This window comes from Notechis scutatus, chromosome 2 (assembly GCF_049901735.1).
Source record: "Notechis scutatus isolate UNSWTSFEM ecotype Mainland chromosome 2, rNotScu1.2, whole genome shotgun sequence".
Taxonomy (NCBI): Eukaryota; Metazoa; Chordata; class Lepidosauria; order Squamata; family Elapidae; genus Notechis; species Notechis scutatus.
This window is the reverse complement of record NC_142010.1, coordinates 148,690,662-148,708,629: the sequence shown is the minus strand read 5'-3', so window position 1 is coordinate 148,708,629 and position 17,968 is coordinate 148,690,662. Positions and strand designations below refer to the sequence as shown.

The window sequence follows — 17,968 nt, the reverse complement described above, 5'->3', positions numbered from 1 at the left end:
GCTCAAATCAGCAGGAATTGTAACTATTGCTGGTATTTGTAAGCTCTCCAGGCAAATACACTTCTTTTAATAGATTTATTTTGCAATTTGATCCTCATTCATTGTCTCTATATGAACAAATCACCCATCCAAATCAAAGTACATTGTAATGGTCACTCACTTGGTGCATTCAACCCACATGCCTTCTATCACTCATGAATTCTTAATCTTATCCCACCATGAAATTGTGAGCAGAGGTACTTCTTGGTACCATTCCTGCTGCACTGGGATTAATTTCATGGCTCCAACCCTCAGTTCCATCTATTAAAATGAACAGAAACACTCTTACATGCAAAGCTTTCTGCTTATTTCAATAAAGGTATGATCCTATCAACAGATTGTCATACACTGACTTTCTTTCAACCAAACTATATCTTTTTTCTTATCCTTAGTAAATATTCTTCCAAAGTACATCCATCCATCTACTTGTTCTAATCTTTCACCATAAATGTACAGTATAACTTGTTAGGAATGTAAGTCACCTAACAGTTGGGTTGGAAATACAGTATATAAACCAGGATAGACATTTTAATACTGTCTCTTTAAGGGAAAGCTAAAATTGTAATTGGGTGTGGTTCCTCAAATGGCCATAAGATGGAGCCAGAAACCTGGTTTCTCAGAGTGTTGTTGTTCCTGCATTTTCCTATTGACTGTTGCTGATCATCGTTATTCTTGGATTCATGTAAGTATGTTACTGAACTGTTTATGATACTGGACTTTGTTATTGGATTATCCCTCGATTGAAAACTGACTGCTATAACCTTGTATGACTTTGACCGTTTGTTGGACTTTGCTTAACCGTTTGCTGGAAGTAAAACCTACATTTTACTATACAGTGTATCTGTGTGCTGGTTGTGTGTTATTCTTCATCATTCTCACTACGTCTCCCTGTGTGTGCTCATTCTCCTAATGGGGAATTACCTCAACACAACTTGCATAATGTATGGATATCTCCTACCTCTGAAGGTATATGTTACCTTTCTCAATTCAAAATCACTGACAAGAGCCCTCAGTGCTCCTCTAATTTTTGAGGCATGGCCTTGGAGGGCTTTGGGAACAAAATGGCCCACCAAGTGGCTGTGGGAAATTATGATTGAAAACCTATCTAGATCCTCCTGAAATTAAAAAAACTGAATCCTCCTTATGTTGGATCCTTCAAATACAGAATAGCTTGACCCTCGGTTCTCAGTAGAATCCAGTGCTGCAAATCCCCTCAAGTGAGATCTCAAAAAGGAGTGTGGATTCTTTCTGGATAAAATTATTACAGATTGGGAGGTTTTGCAGGAGAAACCTTGCTTAATATTTTCCAAGTTAGCCAGGAACTGCCATTAGCTTTTTTCCATCTTCTGTTTGCGGTTTTCTGCGTATGTTTACCTGAACAGAGTTTCCAGCAGGGTTTCCATCAGACATCTCAACTTTCTGCATGTGCAGGTATCACAGCTGGACCATGATTTGTTATACATACTGGAACTGAGGATGCACAGAGTAGACTAGATTTAACAGACTAGTATATCTGAACTATGAGAAGAGATGTGAAAAGGATTTTGGAATAGCAAACATCACAATGGTTTGATCTGTGTCATTAATTTGCTAATGTTGCTTTCTTGTTTAGATGTCTGGTATTTGGCAGGTAAACTAATGGGATTTAAATATGAAGAACAGTTGCAGGAAGTGGGTATGTCTAGTTTAATGAAAAGAAGGACCAGGGGAGACATGATAGCAGTGCTCCGATATCTCAGGAGCTGCCACAAAGAAGAGAGAGTCAAGCTATTCCATGACTGTAGAGTCTGTTAAACACAGACATTTGTTTGTGGGAGTCAAGTTATTCTCCAAAGCCCCAGAGGGCAGGACATGAAGCAATGGGTGGAAGTTAATCAAGGAAAGAACCAACTTAGAACTTAAGGAGAAATTTCCTGACAGTTGGAATAATTAATCAGTGGAACAACTTGCCTCCAGAAATAGGGAATGCTCCAACACTGGAAGTTTTTAAGAAGAAATTGGATAACCATTTGTCTGAAGTGGTGTAGTTTCCTGCCTAGGCAGGGGGTTGGACTAGAAGACCTCCAAGGTCCCTTCCAACTCTGTTATTCTATTCTATCCTATCCTATCCTATCCTATCCTATCCTATCCTATCCTATCCTATTCTATTCTATTCTATTCTATTCTATTCTATTCTATTCTATTCTATTCTATTCTATTCTATTCTATTCTATTCTATTCTATTCTATTCTATTCTATTCTAAATGGCCACCTAATTCTAAATGCAGACCTCATTTTTTTCTTATAGCAAAGACCAAAAGTCAAGCCTTAACATAACTGGAGGTTGACCATAGAATTTGTCTGGTCTTGCTTGGATGCCAATCTACCATTTGCAAATGATTGGTAGCCAGTTCAATTATGTTGGAATAATGAAGGATGAAAGGAAACAAATCATGATACAGAGAAGGGCTTAATGCACAATACTCGTTTTATTGAAGCAAGTTTTGAAGATTTTTTAAAAGCATTATCTTTCCCTCTTTTCCACCCAGAAATCATTTAAAAATCATTGTTTTGTGTGCAAAGAAACTCATTCTTCCCAATATGTGGAGTACAGGTCTAGAATCAAACTGCTCAATGTGGTCATATAAGGAATAATATCATTGTCATCACAGAAGGAGGAAGAGAAATGCAGGATCATCAAACTCAGAGCTAGCAGCCACTGGTCCATTTTGACAGATTTGTTCCTTTGCAGTTTTTTTTCCAGGCATACCTTAAGAAAGAATAAAAATAAGAACAATGCACATTTTTGTAGAACACACATGTGATAGTGTTTTTAACAGTTTCAAATGATGTAATTCTACTTGGAAAGATTTAGGAAACATCGAGGTGAGCTAGTGCAATTATCATTCATTCATCTTCCCTGTTCATTGACAGTTCTTTTCTTAGTTGTTTAAAGAAATATCCTATCCTCTAGATTAAAACAATAGTTTTAGCTAAAATAGTCCTGGCTTTTTATTTCTCATAATAAAGCTTACATGCCATAATGTCCAGTAGATACTTTGGACTCTCTTCAGAACAGCACACAGAATACTTTTATATAATTCAGATTATTTACCACAAAGCATTTTTATTCTTTGCTTCTAGATACTCAGCTGAAAAGTTATTGATCTCATGATCTTCTGCTGCCTCTCCTGCCCTTTACTATTCATTCTATAATTGGACGCTTCATGAATGATCTCTTCCTATTTCTCATAGTACTACTGGTAGGTTCTTTACCTACCAGATCTCTGTTCCCATGGATTCAAAAGACTTCTTATAACCCATATTATATAGAATGCAGGTGTAGCAATAAAAACACAATCTGTAATGTTCAGATAGTATATTTCACTACCAATGCTAAGACGTCTTACAATAGTCTAAAGAAACTAAGTAAATTTCATGAGTACAAATTCAGTTGCTAGCCAATGTTCCAAATATAAGATGTTAATGAGATATTGACTCACCAGGCATTCATCCCATTGGGATCACGCACAATTCTTTTAGCACAAGTAATATCATCGATGATGTCATTATTTATGAAAGCTGCCAAAAGAGCAAATTAGAATTTATCCAATTCCAGGTGTTTCAAAGGTATTTCCAAAGATTTCCATAAACTTATTGTTTAAAACAGATTCTTGCCCAGCTGGTGTAGACCATGAAATGCCTTTTCTCCTGCTCTGCACATGGAGAGTAACAAGTTTGAAAAATGTAGAGTACTAAGAGTTTGTTTCTGCTCTAGACTGAAAATGTTGGATATGAAGGCATCCCCACAGCATTATTGCATTCTTGGAAAGGAGCCAGAGAGGAAATATCTCACTTAACTCCTAAATTCTGACAATGGGCAGAAAACACTGGATTGAGCATAGCTGGCTAGAGAATTCTGGGAATGAAGCCCACAAGTCTGAAAGTTGCCAAGTTTGGGGACCCCTGCTTTAGCAAGATTTTGATTAATTATTATGAAGATAGGATCATGTGGCTCCTTTATAAGCAACACTATTCATTGTACAACATGGAGAGCAGGTTTAGTCTAGTGGTTAAATCTCCAGGCTACAAACCAGGAGACTGTGAACTCTAATCTCACCTTGGGCCAGTCTCTTCCTCTCAGTCCAACTCACTTCACAGAGTTAAGTTTGTTTCAAGGAAAATAGGAGGAGGAGAAAGACTGAGTGCGAGGTATGTGTGCTGCCTTGAGATGTTTATAAAAGTAATAAAAGTGAAGAAATCTTTAAAAAGCACTGAAGAGAGTGTGAGATAGTTAATGTGAAAGGGACAGGGGGACTTCACCACATAGAAGTCTTTTGCTCTTTAGATAATACTGTGGTGGATGTTCTGGGGACAGAAATGGAGATATATCTGTGTGGAGGAATTTAGAGTAGTTGTGACAAATTGGGTAGCAGGACACTAAACAGAAAAAGGCCAAGAGGCCAACAGAAAACAGAGTGGCTAGATATTATCACTGTTGAGCCAAGCAGGAACTCAAAACAATTTTTATAGACAGTGTTGATGAGCCCATATCAATCCTATCCATCTGAAACACAGCAAGGAGTATAGGCATATTATCCCATTGTGTCATAGAACATAATAGCAACAGAATTTTGGAAGCCTGTCAGACTTACCACTGCAAGGCTTATTACAGCCATTAGCTGTGGGACCCTGGTAATTGTTGCACCACCAACGGCTGCTTATCTGGAAAATCCCATATTCACGATTGCCATCTGAAGTTGCTGGCCCCACAAATCCGCTGTTGTATCTGCTCTGATAATAAGCCATACATATCCCTGGAAGAAAGCAAATGGGGAATGGGCTATAAAAGATCTGTGCTGTAAATGAAAAAGCCATCCTGATATTTTTTTTTAAATAGAACATTTAGAACATAATGCTTAACTATCTTCTCATTCTTCCCTCAATCAAGGAAGGACTCAAAAAGTCCAATATATTTTGGAAACCTTCAGGGAATTTGGAATAAATCTGATTCTGTCTCCAAAATATACCTGGAGTTCTTAATGGCCAAAAAGCCACCTCCCCTTCTTCCTAATTTGAGCCTTCCTGGGACGAGGTACATTTTCATTGTATATCTTTTGGCAATCTGCACATGTAGAAAATCTTCTATGATGGCGCCTTCAATCGTATACTAAATTTAAATGACTTGGTGGAATTTGAAAGATCTTACCTTTGAGAGGATGTTTATCCTGGTAGGGATAATAACCCTTATTCTTAAGAGAGTAAATACAATATTGTCTAAGCCATAAGTGTAAAAAAAAAACTACACGGAGACCAGGATGGAATAACCATATCTCAGTTCTGCAATTGTCCCAATCAGGCAACAAATTGGAAATCTACTATCTTGATAAAAATAAGGGTGTTAGTCCTGGGAGAAGCTATCTCTAATCATTTGGGATGGGAAGAAAGCATATCTTCTCATTCTAAGAAGATTCAAAAGATTCATTAGGAAGGTTGATTGAACTAATTCTTGAAAGATCTGCCCCATTTTGGATCCCCCTTGCAAACCTGGAACTTGCTCAGGCGGAGAAAAAAATTGAGTAAACTCACAGTTGCCCAAGCTGTAGCCATGATATCCATCCATGCCATTTCGTCTCAGAATTGAAACCAGTTGACATCTGGAGAACACTTTGGCTTCATTGGCTGCAATAAAGAGGAAGAGGACGGAGAGCACTATTGCCTTCATTGCTGCGGCTCCTTGGAGGACGATGTCTGACTTTGCCAGGACAGCTACAGGATTTTATAGTCACAGCTTGAGAAACTGGCACCTCTGGAGAGGTGGTAAACAAGGTATGTAGCAATAATTCCCCTATCTGAGATTAATGTCAACTAATAAGCAGGGAGTGCTGAGGGCAACGATCAAGGAGAAATAATAACTACCATTTCAATTTTATCAGAAGCCAAAACAAACGAATAGTGGACAGCATTAAAAATGCTTGACAGATATTGGCTCAATGAACAAGTGCTGGTTTCAACGGTGTGATTGAAGCCGCAAGCTTTTTTATGCGCCTCACATTTGATGCCTGTGAAAAAGGGAGAGGGCTTTTATTGTGTGGTGATTGCCGCCTTCTTGACTTTTCAGACCTCCACCCGGTAGACATTCCTCTCTCTCTGGGGAACTCAACATGTAGTTGAGGTTTCTGTTTGTTTCAATACAACTCTGGTTTTGGTATATATTTTTTGGTCTGATGAAGTTTGTGGAGTAATGCAACATATTGAAATCACCCAGTGAACAGTATTTTATTTCTTGGTTTTATTGCTGTTTTACCCTACTTACATGTGTCAAGTCATCATCAACTCTCTGTGACCACATAATTTTTTCCATGATCTAAAATTGCTGAATTCTATAACTGGATTCTGTGAATAATTCACAGTATAAGTCACTGCAGTGTACTCTACATAGGTTGTCCTGGAAGACTACCCAGAATCTACATATAGTCCAGAAATAGGGAGCAGAGGCAGGGGTGGACGTAAGTCAGTTGCTGTTAGAAATTCTGTATAAAGCCCCACAGACCTAATGGTGCACAGTCCACATGTGCTTTTCTGCTTAGCTATGACAAAAAGCAAGAAGCATTTTATTCAGAGAAAAGACATCGAGTATACCATAGATGCAATTACAAATTTATAAACATTGTCATGTACTGGTTGGAGAGTATCTCTCTCTGCTGCTGTATTATTTCAACTCCTTCCCTCAAAATGATGCTATAGAGCACTGCACACCAGAACAAATAGACACAAGGAAATTTTTTCCTGAACACCATCATTCTGCTAAACAAATAATTCCCTCAACACTGTCCAACTATTTTCAGAGTCTGCACTACTATTACTGTTAATCTTCTCATCACTCCTTATCACCCATCCTGTCCCACTTATTACTGTATGACTGTAACTTTGTCGCTTGTATCCTTACAATTTACATTGACTGTTTTCTAGTATGGTTTGATTGCTTATTGTACCCTATGACTATTATTAAGTGTGTGCTTAGGAAGGGGTTGAGGTCAATAGTAGACAGTCTAAGGTTAAAGTTTTTGGGGTTTGGGGAAGAAACCAGAGTCAGGTAGAGTATTCCAAACATTGAGCACTCTGTTACTGAAGTCGTATTTTCTGCAGTCAGGTTTGGTGCGGTTAACCTTGACTTTGTATCTATTGTGTGCTCTTGTATTGTTATGATTAAAGCTGAAGTATTCATTTGCAGGTAGGACATTGCAATGTATGATTTTATATACTATATTAGATCGGACCAGAGGTGGCATAGTTCTAAGTTTTCTAGGTCTAGAGTTTCAAGTCTGGTGGCATAAGGTACTCTGCAATGAGTAGAGGAGCGCAGAACTCTTCTTGTGAAATATTTCTGGAATTTTTCAATTGTGTTAATATCAGATACATGATATGGGTTCCAGACTGATGAGCTGTATTCAAGTATAGGTCAAGCAAATGTTTTGTATGCTCTAGTTAGTAGTGTGATATTACCAGAGAAGAAGCTACATAGGATTAGATTAACAACTCTTAATGCCTTTTTGGCTATGTAATTACAGTGGGCTCTAAAACTTAGGTCATTTGAGATGAGTACTCCAAGGTCCTTGACAAAGTTTGGATCTTCAACAAGGTCTTGACTATTTAGCTTGTATTTTATTTTCTGATTTTTTTCTGCCAATGTGTAAGACAGAGCATTTATTTGTTGAGATTTCAAGTTGCCATTTGATTGACCATTCTGATACATAGTCCAGGTCTTTTTGGAGGGTAGTAGTATTGTCTGTGGCGTTGAATAGCTTTACATCTTCAGCGAAGAGAACGCAGTTGCTCTTAATATGATCACAGAGGTCATTTATGTAGAGTATGAAGAGAGCTGGTCCTAAAACACTGCCTTGGGGGACACCACTGTTGACAGGTACAGAATTTGATAGGACACTCCCAATTTTGACCATTTGTTGTCTATTTGACAGGAATGCTTCTATCTAGTTATGTAGGTGTCCAGAGATACCATAAGATTTTAGTTTTAGTAGTAGTTTGTTGTGTACCACTGAATCAAAGGCTTTACAGAAGTCTATGTAGATTGCATCTATTGCTTTGCCCTGATCGAGTTGTGTAGTCTATATGTTTTTGCAGTGTAAGAGTTGCAGATTACAGGATAGTTTTTTTCTGAAACCAAATTGTTTATTAGAGAATAGGTTGTTTGTCTCTAAGTGGACGATAATGGATTGATTAATAATTGATTCCATGACTTTACAGGTGACGCAGCATAAAGAGATTGGTCTGTAATTTTCAACTAGGCTGGGGTCTCCCTTTTTGAAGATGGGGATGACCGTGGCTTGTGACCATAGTTTTGGCAAGGAGCTGGTCCTGAAAGATTTTTCAAAGATTATGCTTAGAGGTTCGGCTATGGCAGTGGATAGTTTTTTTAAGAAGTAGGCACATATTCCATCCGGTCCAATAGATAGAGATGGTTTTAGATTGCGCAGTGCTTTTTCAACAATGTCTTCTGTAAAATTGATATGTATTAGATCATTGTAGTTGTCTGTGGTTCGACTAGGAAGTACTGGGCTTGATCCATTTCTGTTTACAAATACTGAGCCAAAGAATGTGTTAAAGAGGTTTGCTTTGATGGTGTCATCGTTGCAGTCTTTGCCATTAGGTCCTTTCAGGGGTGGGATGGACCTTGAGTCTTTTAGTTTGTTGTTTACAAAGTTGTAGAAAGCACGGGTGGAATTTATGCGTAGAAGTTTTTCCTCTTGTTTAATGTAATAATTAGTGCATTCAGTTTTTATCTGGTGGCATAGATTTTTGTATCAGCTTTTGAAGTTGGCAACGTGACCAGATTTGTTTTTTCACCAAAGTGATCGGTTTTTGGATTGAAGCTTCTTTATTGTTATGGGTAATCTGTTTTTCCTGGTTTTGGGAGTTGTTACTGGTGCATATAGTTTGATGGCTCTTTTGATTTCTAGTAAGAATATGTTGTTATGGTCTTAAACAGTATTAAATCTAGTGAATAGAAATTGCCAATCAAGGGAAGAGAGATAGTTGATTATAAGGTCATAGCTGCCTTTTTTGAAGTTATAATTGGGGATTTTGTCATTGTGATGATTTTTGTGTGGACGTACGTTGAGAAAAAAGTCAATCATTTTGTGGTCACTGTTGGAAAAGGGTTCTTTAATTTGTATTCCATAAATTGAATTCAAACTATTGCAGAAGATAAGATTGAGGCAGTTGTTAAGCCTAGTATCGTTGGTTACTAGTTGTTCCAGTCCCAGATTTGTTACAGCATTGTAGAAGGTTGCATGTATGGGTTCAGTTGTACATTTGTTTAGCGTCCAGTTAATATGAGGTAGATTGAAGTCACCAAGAAAGATAAAAACATGTGGGCAGGATGCTGCCCTTATTAGTAGTGTATTTAGCTTGTTTACATATTCGATGTCATAATCAGGGGCTCTGTAACATAGTAAGAACCGAAATGTGACATTTAAGGTCAGTTCACAGATAATGGTCTCAGGAAAAGCAAGCTCTTGGGTAACTTGGATGTTTTTTAGATGTAAGGACTTTTTATAGAAGATAGCAACACAACCTCCTCTATGGATTTCACGATCAGATCGGTAAACATGATAGTCTCTTATTGAGGTAATGGAGTCAGGGAGAGATGCGTTGAGCCATGTTTCGCAGACAAATATGATGTCAAATTTAGCCATATTTAGTAAGAGGACAAATTCAGGTATTTTATTTACAAGGCTTCTTGCATTGAGTAGCTTGCATTTAAGGCCAGTTGTAGTTTGAATTGAGGTAGTTGGGGGTGTGCGTGCCTAGTCTTGGGTGATGGTGGATTGGTTGAAGAAGGTTTGGATGCTGAGTTGTAGGTTGTGTGACTTTCTTTTGATACAGTCTGCATGGTAATCAATGTACAGATCCTTCTCTCCATTGTCTAGACAATTTTTGAGTTCTGTGCGTAATATATGGGAGCAGGAACATTGCTGTAAGGTTAGGTCAGGACGAGATTGGAGGTTTTCATGGTTGGTGTTGTTTTTGGCGAGTGAATTTATAGTATAAATGAATTTACATTTGCTTAATTCATTTTTCAAACGACTCTGCAGAAGCGTGTGGCCACAGAGCCATCTCTGTTTTTGAGCTCTTGGCCAATGCAAGAAATGTCAAGTGTTGTACCTTATGTTTCTTGACTCTTGATGAATGTATCTTTTCTTTTATGTATACTGAGAGCATTTGCACCAAGGCAAATTCCTTGTGTGTCCAATCACACTTGGCCAATAAAGAATTCTATTCTGTTCTGTTCTGTTCTGTTCTGTTCTGTTGTTCTGTTCTGTTCTGTTCAGTTCTACTCTACTCTACTCTACTCTACTCTATTCTATTGCTGCATAAAATATATGAACACTGTATTCCAACAGTTGCCACTTGTTTTCTTGGGAAATTCAGGGTGTTAGTTTTTATCTGCAAGAGCCCTACATGGTCACAATATATATTTTAAAATATATAACTATATTTTATATATAAAATATATAACTATATTTTACCACCAATGTTAAAGTTGTACAATTGTGCAACAAAAGAAAATTAACTTTCAAAAAAGTGCAATTGCTATCCAATATTACAAATGGAAGATGTTAATGAAAGATTGACTTCCCAGGCATTCATCCTTTGAGGATCACGCACAATTCTCTTAACACAAACAATATCATCTGTGATGTCATCATTTGCGAAAGCTGCCAGGAGAGGCAAATTAGAATATGTCCCACCCCAGACGTTTCAAAGTTATTTCCAAATATTTGCATAAAATTAATATATAAAGCAGAAAAAAATTAGAGACTGTTGATGTTTGTGGAATAGGGGACCTCACCAATTATGGATCTGATGCTCATTAGAAATCAGACAACACTGGATTGGGTGGCTTGGAGGCACAGATATGTCTTTGTGGGGGAAGGTAGACAACTTGTGAGAAGCTTAGAAATGGGATACTAAGTAGAGGAGCAGACTGAAGAAGGATAACAGGTCAACAAAAAGCAATGTGGCTAGGTACTATCACAATGACCCAACTAGGAACTTGAACAAAATTTGAGAGACAGGATGATTAAGCATGAATTTTCATGAAGTGATGGGTGCATTGGATAATTAAAAAGTGTCAAAACTGCTTTCATGAAAACCCCTAGAGACTCCTGGAAGAAAGTGTAGGAAGTTACCACCCACCCCTCTCCTAGAAAATTGAAATAGCCTAGGAAATATTAAAAAGGCAGAATATTTCCCCTAAAAAGAGAAGTAGAAACTCAGAGAGGCAGAAACTTTGTCTATGGGCCCTTAAGGCCTGAGCCAGTCTATTCTACAAAACAAAAGTAGGATTAGCCTTCTACCCATCTCACCACATGGCACCTGGGAAGATTACATCAGCCAGCACTCAAACAAGCCTGGGACACAGACAAAGCCTACAAAGTTAGCTAAGACCCCTGCCCCCTGGAAGTCTGACAACCAATGGGATACATTTCTTACACAGGAACAGGAAAAACTAAGGTGGGGCCCAACAAAGGTTATAAAACCCAGGCACTCTCAGCAACTCAGCCTTTCTTGACCTTCTCTTCTCACCTTTTTTGATCTCCTTCCCTTTCACTCTGGAGCTTCAGGCCATGTGGTCCTGTCCACCATTAAACCTTCCAAGCAGCCTCCATGTTTCCAGTGTCTTTTTCCCCACTTGGAACTGAACCCAGAAGGATATTTCTTTCAACAAAACAAAATGGGAAAAGGGTCACAAAAGGCCAGGGGTGGGATTCAACTGGTGTTACTACCAGTTCGGTGACTACGCTATGCGCAAAAAAACCCAAGAAAATACCAACCGAAGTACACAAAGCTTCAAGGAGGACTCGGAACCAACAGAACTACTTTGCTTCCTGCAAAGGTTTCGTCATTTAGGTCTGAATTTTATCCCTTATGGGAGGGGCAATCACCTCCGAGCCTTACTCCCGAGTCACCCCCTTTGTTTCAGCTGCTCTCGCTGTTCTATCGCCAGAACAAGATAGACTCGAGACCGGAGTTGAGTTCAGCTCTTTATTTAACTGTCAGTAACTTCAACTAAACTCGAGCCATGGCAGCCTCTTTTATAGCGGCTGCTCGCGGCTCGCAACCAATGGCATTATTTTAAACCTCCTGCCGTTTGGGCGGCCAATCATAATCTGTTGTTAACCACCAATCGCTAGGCGGTAGTGATTGTCCAATCGGAACGTAGTATTATGAGTATGCAAATGTCTATATACAACACTCGCCTTTTAGCAGCTCTGCGCACATGCACACTGGGGACAGGCTTCCATGGGTCCTCTGCTTCACTGCTGCCAGACTCCGAAGGCAGCACCCCACTCCCAGGTGGTCCTGACCCCACCCCTGCATTGGACTCAGGATCCTCATCCGAGTCCTCTCCGGACTCCCTCACTGGTCCCCTTTCATCCTCACTGTCTGTACCAGCTTCCGGTAAACCACAACATACCTCACTTCAAATTTTGTTTGTCTGTCTATCTAGTAAGATCTGACAGATTTGGCATATTTCACATCCAATCTAACAGTAATATCTTTTGGATCCCAGAAAGCAGGAATTTGTTCTCATTCTCCGAGATCCACACAGCCCCCACCCTGCTCTCTTTTAAAAGAACCCATTTCTGCTTCTCATTATTTGGCCTCAGTGACATCACTTATGAATTGGCATCATTGTTATGAATGGTTGTATATCTCGCACCTCCCCATGACAACCTCTATGTGGTTTTAAATTGTTCTCATTCATTTTATCAGATATCAGCTCAGTTTCCATTATAGAAGTTAAAATGAGTTCCTTCTTTTCCCATTTCACCTTCTTTTTATTCTAGCAGTTCTGTTCTATTCTCCTGTTTGTTCTAGATATTCTTTAGATTTTGGAAATATGAGCAGGAAATACTATTACACTTATTTATGTCCCACCTTTTCTTGTGTCCAATAAAACCCTCTCTCTAGCAGGCTGCAACCTTGGGGACTTTCCATGCTTCTCTTAATTCACAAAGGAAGTTACCATGAGGAGATTCAGTGGGGGTTTTTCAGTTGTCGCATCCTGTCCTTGGTCAGGATTTTTTTCCAACACTGAGAAAGTTTTTAAGAGTTTTCCTTCCCTCAAAATAACTCCCTTCATCATGCCATATTAAAGATATGCAATAAATATAAACCCAGGTTGTGGCCACAAATACCTTGACGTCTCTCAGCTCAAGAAGCATTTTATGGAAGAGAACCAGTAAATAGTTGACATATCACACTTATTGGAAAACCCTGAAGGGGAATTTAAAATCAGATCAAGAGCGCAATGAATAGCAGATGGATATAATTGTCAATGATTTCCCCATTTACAGTCATCTGAAAGATTTAAAATAGATAAAAAGACAAAGCAAAGAGAGCCAGAATTTGAAATATAATTGTATTTTGAGGATGAAAATGAATTGTAATTATAAAGAACAGATTAAAGAATGGAAGAACAGGTTAAAGAATGCATGATAAAGTGGGCTAAGAATTTTGGTGATACAGATAACCAGTAGGAAAATACATGGTCCAAAGGGTTAAATTCACATTATGTTATGATCTCCAAGAGAATTTGTATTAAATGATGTCTCATTAGTACATGAGGCCAGAAAAATTATCTAGAATGTATAAAGACCCTTCAAATGCACATTGGAAATGTGAACAACATGAGGGGACATTTTATTATGTTTATTATGTTTGGTGACCATGAAAAAACCCTAAGAATATTTGGCTTCAAAGGCATAGTTTGATACAAATGGTTTTTATAAATCAATAGACTATTGGAGCCAGGACCTTCCCTTATTGAATTATTGGATGAACGGTTAGAAAAAAAGCCATGGAAGATTATTTCAGTTTATCAATGTTTCTCAACCTTGCATTTTGAAGATGTATGGACTTCAACTCCCAGAATTCCCCAGACAACTGGGGAAAGTCATTACTTATGATTATCTAGTGGGTTTCTATGCCTCCCATCTGACTAATACAACATCTCTGAGTAGCTTACAATATAATAAAAGTTAAAAAGTGCAAAATCAATTAGTATACAATAAAAACATAAAAATTAAAATTAAAAACCTGGCAATGAGAATCCTCTCTAATCTATCCCATCAACACACACCCCCAATTTGGTAAGCCCTGTTGGTAATATTATTTATATTTATTGGTGACTGAAATTATGGAATTTTTGCATAAAAATAAAAAAGGAACATGATTTATGATTTTGATGATTAGATAGGATAGATTATGGAAAAAAGAGTGTTGTGTAATTTTAGAAACTAAAAACATATTACTTTTATAACATTTTTTCTTTATTTTCTGTTTTTCCTCAACTTTTTCCTTTTGTTGTATTTTTTGCCCTCTTTGCTTCATTCTTTTTCTTTCTTTTTCCTTACTTTATATTAGTTTGTATTAGTTTTTATCTTCTTCTTTAATACTTTTAATAAAAATTATATACAAAAAAGGAAACAAATTGCATTCCCCTGGTGCAGTAGACCACTGCAGAAACAGCATGATGGGAGAATGAGGTATTTTAGGAGACTGAATATAAAACAAGTAGTCATTCTATTTAAGTATAATGTAAGCAAAACAACTAGTTTGGAATAATGGTTAAGGCACCAAACTAGAAACCAGGATACTGTGAGTGTGGTCCCACCTTAGGCGCCAAGCCTTCCTCTTCCTCTGACTTGTTAACCACATCCTGGAACTGATGATGCACTGAATAGACTAGATTTAACAGTGTAACATATCTGTACTTTGAAAGAAGGTAAGATGAGGACTTTGGAACAGCATAAATCACAATAATTTTGCCTGTATAATGCACAATACTCATTTTATTGAAAATTTTCAAGCAATATTTGAAGAGTTTAAAAGAGATTTAAAATTATCATTTGTATGCAAAGAAACTTGTTTTTCCCAACTTGTGGGGTACACACATCGAATCGAATTGTGAAAGCTTGGTTATACAGTATAAGAAGTAGTATCATTTCCCTCACAGGAGGAGGAAGAGAAATGCAGAAGAGAAATGCAGGATCATCCATCTAAGAGCTAGCAGCCACGAGTCCATTGTGACAGATCTCTTCCTTTGCAGTGGTTCCTCCAGGCAACCCTAAGAGTAAGAATAAGAACACTGCATGTCTTTCTAAGCCACGTGCATATTGTTTGTTTGATTATGTAAATCCACTTGAAGAATAACAGAATATGAAAATAACAGAACTGGAAGGGACCTTGGAGGTCTTCTAGTCCAACCCCCATCCCCAATCCTCAAGCAGGAGACAGGAATTTCCAGGTGAGCTAGAGGCAACTATTTTTCATTCATCTTTCCTGTTCATTGATTGATAAAGTTTCTTTCCTAGTTTGTCAATGAATTTCTTTTCGCCAGGCTAAAATCCAACACTTTTTTTTTGTTTTAGCTGAAATAGTTCTAACTTTCTATTTGTCACAATAAAGCCTATATGCCAGTAATGCCCAAGAGATACTTGGGTTCCCACATATCCTAGGTAGGGTCTATACTACCTAGAATTAAAGGGAGTTCAAGTCCAAAATCTTTGGTGAGCACCAGATGGCTCTCAAAATCTTACCCCATATCATAGAATCCCTCAGAAGAGAACACAGCAAAGTAACTTTTAAATTATTCTAACATTTGACCGCATAAAATACCATTATTGTTTGGTTCTAGATTCCCATTTTACTAGTTTTCTATCTAACCATTTGCTGCTGCAGCCCTTTTCCTATTCAACCTATGATTGGAGGCTTCACAAATAATCTTTCCCTGTTTCTCTCACTGCATACTTTATCTACCAGTTCTCTGATCCCGTGGAGCTCCTCCATGGGATCAGAGTCCTGGTGTTTAAAAGGTCACCTGCCAATTTCATCTGCTACCTGCCCCAACTCGGTACCAAATCCCAAAGCTGAACCTGTGATAAAAGATTTTAAAACAAATGAAAAGAACAAAAGTAGATAATGGATGGGAAATTACTGGGAAGAAATTATCCAGCTATAATAGGCACCAACAACCCACTCTAGCAAGAAAAATACAAATTTCCATATTCAGAAATTGTATTTTGCCATCAAGGCTAAAAGTTCTATAATAATTTAAAGAAAGATAATTAACTTTCAAGACAGTTCCATTGCTACCCAATGTTACAAGTGGAAGATATTAATGAAAGATTGACTTACCAGGCATCCATCTTTTGGGGATCACGGACAATTCTCTTAGCACACTCAATATCATCTGTGATGTCATCATTTGTGAAAGCTGCCAAGAAAGACAAATTGGAATATGTCCCAACCCAGATGTTTCAAAAAGATTTCCAAAGACTTGCATAATATTACTATTTAAAGCAGATTCTTACCCAGGTGGCATTTCAGTTGTAGGACCTCAATAGTTATTATGTCATGCATTTGCTTCTTTAACAGTGTACCCTACTTTTTATACAGCTGGTGTAGAGCATGAAATGCCATTTTTCATCCTCTACCTGTGTAGAGTATCAAGTCTGGAAAGTGTAGAACACTGGGAATCTGTTTTCCTTCTGGAGCTGAATATGCAGACTTCCCAACAGTCTTTCTGCACTCTTGGAAAGGAGTGAGAGAAGAATTGTCTCACCAGAGTCCAAAAACCAGATTTCTCCGACAAAAGGCAGAGAGCACTGGATCAGGTTCCTTGCTGATTGGAGTTCTAGTGCTGAAATGTCTGCCTTTAACCTGTGCCTCTGGGCAGGACAATGGCTGTTGTGGTGTGTGGTGTGGAGGCAGAAAGTGAGATATGGCTGTGTGAAGGAAGTTAAAGGATTTGGGACAATTTGGGAAATGGAGTACAAAGTGGAGGTGCAGATTGAGGAAGGCTAAGAGGCCAATAGAAAATATGGTGACTAGACACTATCACAGAAAACACAAGCAGGAACTTGAAATTACCTTGAGTGACAGGGTGATTCAGTGCTAAACGTCGTGAAGCACTGGACAAAATTGAACAAGTACATAGAGCAATAAAGGAGAAGAAGGATTAAAACCCCCCTTCAAAAGTTTCACCTGACTTCTTTGGGACATTTTTCTTTCTTTTCTAGAGTAATAGGTGTCAGTCCTTGGTAGTAGATCAGATCAGGAAACAAACACTATAAGGATTGCAGGAATACTACATCATAACATCAACAGCATCAATAACAGAATTTTGAAAGCTTGTCAAAACTTCTCCCTCCCACCACTTATACCACCTCTTATCAAGAGCTTCCCCCCCCACTTTTGGCTGTTTCTTTCTTTCCTGGGACTGAGTTTTCATTCTTTTGTCATCGACTTTATCTTAAAAGTTTTCCTAACAACTCTTGCATTCCTTCATCAAGATAATTTCTTCTCTACACTAGGTGTCTTACCACTGCAAGGCTTATTACAGCCATTAGCTGTAGGGCCCTGGTTATTGTTGCACCAATAGCGGCTGTTTATCTGGAAAATCCCATAGTCGCGACTGCCATCTGAGTTTGGTGGCCCCACAGCTTGGCTGTCGAATCTGCTCTCATGATAAGCCATACAGATCCCTGGAAGAAAGCAAGCAGGGAAAGGGGTATAAAAGATTTGATTTATAATGAAAAGCTATCCTGGTTTCTTACACAGAATATTTAACCATCTTCAATCATTCTTCCCATAACCAAGGAAGGACCCAAGGACCCATCCCTCTTGAAAACCTGGACCAGGCTAAAATAGAGAGATAGAAAGAATAAACTCACAGTTGCCCAAGCTGTAGCCTTGATATCCATCCATGCCTTTTCCTCTCAGAATTGAAAGCAGTTCACATTTGGTGTATACTTTGGCTTCATTGGCTGCAATGAGTAGGAAGAGGAGAGTGAGCACTAGGGCCTTCATTGCTGCAGCTTCTCAGAGGAAGATGTCTGACTTCTCCAGTGCGGCTACT

General features: G+C 38.3%; 2 protein-coding genes across 2 annotated transcripts; both read right to left on the bottom strand.

Annotated features, from left to right (window-relative positions):
* Positions 1-2,488: 2,488 nt before the first annotated feature.
* LOC113427981 (lysozyme C, milk isozyme-like) lies at positions 2,489-6,844 on the bottom strand. The gene is made up of 4 exons (XM_026690527.2): positions 5,608-6,844; positions 4,674-4,835; positions 3,522-3,600; positions 2,489-2,788 (listed from the first exon to the last, which is right to left on the bottom strand). Exons 1-4 carry the CDS (start codon positions 5,741-5,743, stop codon positions 2,728-2,730), a joined length of 438 nt encoding a protein of 145 aa, XP_026546312.2. The 5' UTR covers positions 5,744-6,844; the 3' UTR covers positions 2,489-2,727.
* An 8,027-nt stretch (positions 6,845-14,871) lies between these two features.
* On the bottom strand, positions 14,872-17,968 carry LOC113427980 (lysozyme C, milk isozyme-like). The gene is made up of 4 exons (XM_026690526.2): positions 17,784-17,968; positions 17,433-17,594; positions 16,246-16,324; positions 14,872-15,175 (listed from the first exon to the last, which is right to left on the bottom strand). Exons 1-4 carry the CDS (start codon positions 17,917-17,919, stop codon positions 15,115-15,117), a joined length of 438 nt encoding a protein of 145 aa, XP_026546311.2. The 5' UTR covers positions 17,920-17,968; the 3' UTR covers positions 14,872-15,114.